Consider the following 5,895-nt stretch of genomic DNA (forward strand, 5'->3'; position numbering starts at 1 on the left):
ACCTTTTGACATCTGTGGGAAACTCGTAACAAGATTAGGGAGGAGGGCGGCTCGATCCACCCCCCCTGGGTTGCTGGGAAGATTCAGGCGTATGTCGAGCTTATTCAAGAACACCTCCTGAAACCTTCCACTGCCAACAGGCATGAGACTAACTTGCCAGTTTTCTGGTCTCCGCCGCCGTCAGCTGAATGTGGACGCTGCTATTTTCTCTTCGTAAGGCAGGATGGGTGTGGGCGTGGTGCTTCGTGGTCACCGCGACAGTTTTATTGTTGCCTTGGGTGACAGTCTCCCTGACGTCTCTCAACCGGAGCTGGCGGAGGCGATGGCGATTCGCTCGGCTTTGACACCGGCGAGGGAAGATGGTCTAGATGGTGTCGTGGTGGCATCGGACTGGAGCGTGATCGATATTCTTTGAGAGCAGTAATCCTGGACATCAAGAAGATGGCGGCCACCTTCAGGTCGCTTAGTTTCATCCATGTTAGACGTTGGCAGAATGATGTTGCACATCTGTTAGCCCGTTCGTCTGAGTTTTCTTCTCAGTCTATTTGGCGTGGTGTATCCGGGAAACAATTTGTAATGACTCTATGTTTGATTGATCAGTAAAGCTCACTAGTTCTATAAAAAAAAACTCGCACATATAGGCACGCTAGGGGTCCGCTGCAGCATCAGGACTCGGAATCGTAATGCACTGCTTTGATGTGAAGCATGCGACCATGTAGGCATACGTATCCAACCAGGGTCACAAGCAGTTTTGGGAACCTTTTCCCGTAAGGAGATTTCAGATGCTTTTCACATATCAGGCGAGCACAAATCTTAGGGCAACACCCATGGGGTTTAAACATATGCGTAGTATGTCAGACAAAACTTTTGAATTGCATCGACAGATTGTGAACATGGAAGCAACAGGCAGATAGCAAAAGAGAAAAACAAGGAGAGAGAGGAGACATGCATGGCACAAGGATGGATGGGAGGATGATGATGGGATCTAAGCCGGTATCGGGCGTGCTATCGTGTCTCTTACGCAGCAATCTTGTCGTAGTGCACCGCCAAATATACCTTCATTAGAACCTCCTCGGTGGCCGCTCCTCCGCGACGTTGACCCTTAGGGCACGCCCCTCCAAGCTCTGCAGAATTCATTAGATAGCAATGTGAGACTCAATGCGGCGCCGGTCATCTCGGTAAAACAAGGTTTGATTCGTGCAGTTATCATGGTATATGTAAAAATGATAGGGGAATCAAATGATTTCTAAACTAACCTGTCCATCGAGGGCAGCGATGGCGTCATCCAGTTCCTCCTGCGACGCCATTGTCACGAAACCGAAGCCTCGTGAGCGCCCAGTGTCTCTGTCGTAGACGACCCTGGCATCGACCACTTTGCCATGCTCGCTGAACAGCTCCACCAACCTAGAGTCGTCCACTTGCCATGGCAGGTTGCCCACATAGATCCTGAATGAAGACCCGGAATCACGGGGAGGCCTTTCCACCCGGGCGCCTCTAGGAGCTGCCTTGTTTACAGTCAACAGCCTCCCATTCACATCCTGCCCACGGTAAGATCAATCAGCAAAGCACATGTTTGTACATTCTTTAGCACATGCTTAAGCAGCATACGAATTACACGCATGACTCTGAGCTAGGAGAGTACTAATACCTAACACACAAATCAATTAAAATGGGACATATAACAGGAAACATATGCAAATGCAAACCAGGAGCATCCATTATATACAGGTTCCATTAACTGAAATCAGAATATTAAAGCACAGCAGTCCCATCATCAAGTCCACTTACGTAGCGATGGAACATCTCTACAGCCTTCTCAGCCTCCTCAATGGTACTCATGGTGACAAACCCGAATCCACGGCTCTGGTCGGTTTCTCGGTTGTAAATGACCTGCACATGCACCAAACAGAAACCACATTTTTAGGACAAAGAGGAAAGGCATACAGCCTCCAAGCATCTACAATCCAACCGCCCCTCCAAAAATAGTGATAAAGCCAAATACCATGCTAGGCGTGAATCAACGGTAACAATGTCAGGAAACGGTACATTTTTCTTTACAAATGCATTTAAATCCTCAGCAGCGGAACTTCTTATTAGAACTTAGAAGCCACATCACATTAGGATGGAAAAGGTGTGCAAGTGTGCCTAACAAGGTAACAGACAATCCAAGACAAAATTACGAGCGAAAACTTGTGATTACTAGCACCTACACACATCATTGGTCGCATGATGCATCCCTAGAAAGCTTGAATAGCTGCCAAGAATAATCCAGCAGCCCCTCCTAGTGAGCTCCAACAGGGTAGCCACCGCATTCAACTAGACATTGTCCAGAACTGAATGCGCCAATTTTCAGTTTTGTGTAACTGCATGATTTCAGAGTTTGTGCCATTTTATTCACCAACGGAACGGAGTGGGTTATCACCGAGACGGTATTTCAGGCATTCTTTTCAGCAAACAAGCGTGCGTATGTATGCAATACCCACGGACGAGCGGACAAATGAACGACCGCAGCAGCAGCAGCGAAGAGGAAGAGCCGCTCACCTCGGAGACCTCGACGACGCCGGCCTGCTCGAAGAGCTGCGCGAGGCGCTCGCTGTCGACGTCGTAGGGCAGGTTGCCGACGTACACCTTGGCCTCCTCCGGCGGCTCCACGTACTCCCCGACCTCCTCCTCGGCCGCCACGTCAAACTCCTCCTCGGCCACGGCCACGGCGGGCTCCTCCTCCGCGACGGCCTCGAGGGCCTCGTCCTCCGGCTCGGCGACGTCGACGGCCGCGGAGGTCTCGAAGGAGTCGGAGGCGGCGAGCGGCGCGAGCGGGCCGCGCGGGCGGGCGGCGCGGAGGCCGAGGCCGAGGCGGCGTGGGAGGGCCGGGGAGAGCAGCACGAGGAACGGCTTCGGGAGCGGGGCCGGGGAGGCGCCGGCGAGCGCGCGGAGGGACGCCGCGGCGATGGAGGCGGTGGTGGAGGACGCCATCGCCATGGACGGTCGAGGGGGTCCGTGGGCGAGAGGGGATAAGGGGATTTTCTGGGTTTGGGGAGGAGAAGGAAAGAGAGCGAGGATTTTGCGGGATTTCGTTTTTATATTTTCCTTCTTCCCTCTCCCTCCTCCTCGTACGCGTCATCCTGCATCTGGGCCGGGCCGGGCTGCGCCAAGCCCGGCCCGGCTGTTTACCTTCATTTGGTTTATACAAGATATACAGTATCATTTTTTAAGGCCGAGCCTCGAATTGGGAAGCGCATAATTTAGCTGAATTTTATACTTCCTCTGTTTCAAAATAAGTGACTCGAATTTATAATAACTTTAGTATAAAATTAGTACAAAGTTGAGTCATAAATTTAGTATAAAATTGAGTTACTTATTTTAAAACGGAGGGAGTAGTTCTTTAGATATTGGTCACCATTCATGTCTAAGTGTTCCCCATGATCCCCTAGCTATTTTCTAAAAACCTTGATACTATCTAATAAAGTCTGGTTTACCGCTCAAAAGAAAAAGGTTCAAAGTTGATAGTAGAAAAAATGCATGTTCGCCGGAATGACCTTGTGGTCGGGCTCCACTATCATTCCCATAACGAAAGAAACAATAGCATAGTCCAATGATTTTATGCGCCGGAAAGGCAGAAACATGGTACTTTCATCCAAAGTTGATAGTAAAATCAAGGACAAACTTGCTGACACCTACACTACACTGTGGAATTTTCTTTTAGTTGCAACTAAGTTAGACAATCCTACTATAAAAACTATGTTATGTTTTTTCATAGATTTATGCACTGCACAATCTCTACCAAGAAATTTAATTATACTGAAATATAAACAAAGTATGAAATACATCTAAGTGCGAGGCTCCTCTATTAAATAGTTCGTGCAATGTGCAATTCCCAAAAAGAAAAACTAATGCAACGTGCACCCATTCACCCTTGCATAGCGAATATAAGCTGCACTCAAGAGAAGGAGTAAACCGGTGTTGATTAATTGGTCAATTGGTGATTTGGATGACCGATCAAGGAGGAGACTGCCTATGCCTTTGTACACATATAATGGATCAGTGTTTTTTTCTAGAACAAACTATTTGATCAAGTGACAAATGTGTTTTATTGCTTGATGGCCTCATCTGTTTGCCGAGGTCACCCCAGCCCACTAAAATGAATTGGCCTTTTTATGAAAGATATTAGAAGAAGCGGAACATATATATACGTGTGTGTGCGTGTGTGTCTGGATAGATGGGTTTCTCTGGTCTTGTTTCATTCTAGAAGAACAGAGCTTCGTAGAAGAAACAACAGAGGACAACATAAACAAAAAGGGTGGAAGGAGGTAGGGCAGACGAAATGAGGAAGCAGAACACGAAACACTAGTGTTTTCATAGATTGAAAAGGATATAGGACGTCTTAAAATGACCATGTGGCAGGCATGGTGAGTCATCTTGAAATCACTAAAATTAAATCATTTGGAATGTATGTATTTTTCGCGGGGTCCATGTCATATGTTTTTGTGTGTGTAGGTAATTCACAAAAAACAGGAAAACCAGCATGAGAAAAGATATCTCGTTTTTTTTTTGTTTTTTTTTGCAAGACTTGGCTCTCGGGAGCTCCTGTTCTGCGCCTTAAGGGCCCGAACAGGTAGCTGGCGCCCATGCAGCCGAGACTTGGGCTGGCCCAGCAACCTACATAAAAAAGTAAACCACCGACAAAAAAGTTAAAGTTTAATCGGGAAAAAATGTGATTCAAACTCCCAATGTCAAAGTGAACACAAACACATATTAACCACTAGGACACACTCGATTTGTTAATTAGTAGTGGAAACGGAGTTCTTTTGACCATTCATTCAGCAATAGTATTATATACCCACGATAATTATTTGAATAAAGAAAACATAAATTTGAAAAAAGCATTCCCAAAAGCCACGAATTGAAATAAATCAAATAATTTCAAAACGGTTTGTACCAACTGAAAAACAAATAGTAAAAAATGGAAAAAGTTCATCGAATATAAAAAATCATCAAATTGTAAAAACATTCATCAAATTTAAAAAAGTTCATCAACTTTGAAAAAGTTCACAAATTTGAAGAACAATTTCACTCATTTATAGAGAAAAAAGGAAAATTTAATGAAAACCGTTTCAAGAAACTAGAAAAAAGAAAAAAAAACAGAACAAAACCGTTCCCAAAAAAATGAACGAAAAAATAATAAGAAAAAAGACAGGTAGTGGAAGGCTAGAAGTAACACCAATGGGACATGGCTGAGTTGGTTAGTGCAGTGTTCTGGTAGCTAGGAATTCACGGTTCGAATTGTGTGCACCCATTTTTCTTTTTTGCGCTTTATACGAAAACAAGAAAAAAGGAAGAACAATTGCCGAGCCCAGCTAACGCTGTTGTAGGCCCGGTCAGCAGAAACAAAAATAACCGGCGCCTGCAGCGCCAAATAGGGATTGCCAAGGCTCTTGTTGTTCCTGCCGGTGAAACTCATTGTCCTTTGGTTGGGCTCAAAGTGGGTGGGCTACATGTCTGAAGCCTGGGTCCGTCTGTCATTCAGCGGTCCATAATTACGCTCATCATATCTCTTGCACTGCGTTCGGATGTCTGAATTAGACCCATCGAATTGGATATGGTATTGGCTACCTGCCAATTCAGGCATTTGGATGTATACCAGATCGAGGGAAAGAGAACGGGCCTAATACAGAGCCAAAAGTTTTTCCACGCGTGCAACCTTTCCACGATACGAAGCTCTTTGCCTCCGATTTGGCTTGAATTGACCTAGTCCCGTGAAACAAAACATTTGAGAGCGAGCTGCCCCTTTCCTTCTCGTACGAGTAGCGTGTGAAGCTTTAGGAGCCAGCACCGGCATCAGTATGGATCCCCACACCATGGCCTTCCTCCCCCTCCTCTCTCTGGTGGCGACGGTTC

At 46.3% G+C, this 5,895-nt stretch overlaps 1 protein-coding gene across 1 annotated transcript; it reads right to left on the minus strand.

Annotated features, from left to right (window-relative positions):
• Nucleotides 1-813: 813 nt before the first annotated feature.
• LOC123452051 (28 kDa ribonucleoprotein, chloroplastic-like) lies at nt 814-3,138 on the minus strand. The gene is made up of 4 exons (XM_045128623.1): nt 2,542-3,138; nt 1,789-1,890; nt 1,257-1,538; nt 814-1,124 (listed from the first exon to the last, which is right to left on the minus strand). The coding sequence occupies exons 1-4, from the start codon at nt 2,977-2,979 to the stop codon at nt 1,062-1,064; spliced, it is 885 nt and encodes a 294-aa protein (XP_044984558.1). The 5' UTR covers nt 2,980-3,138; the 3' UTR covers nt 814-1,061.
• Nucleotides 3,139-5,895: the final 2,757 nt, after the last annotated feature.

This window comes from Hordeum vulgare, chromosome 5H (genome assembly GCF_904849725.1).
Source record: "Hordeum vulgare subsp. vulgare chromosome 5H, MorexV3_pseudomolecules_assembly, whole genome shotgun sequence".
NCBI lineage: Eukaryota > Viridiplantae > Streptophyta > Magnoliopsida > Poales > Poaceae > Hordeum > Hordeum vulgare.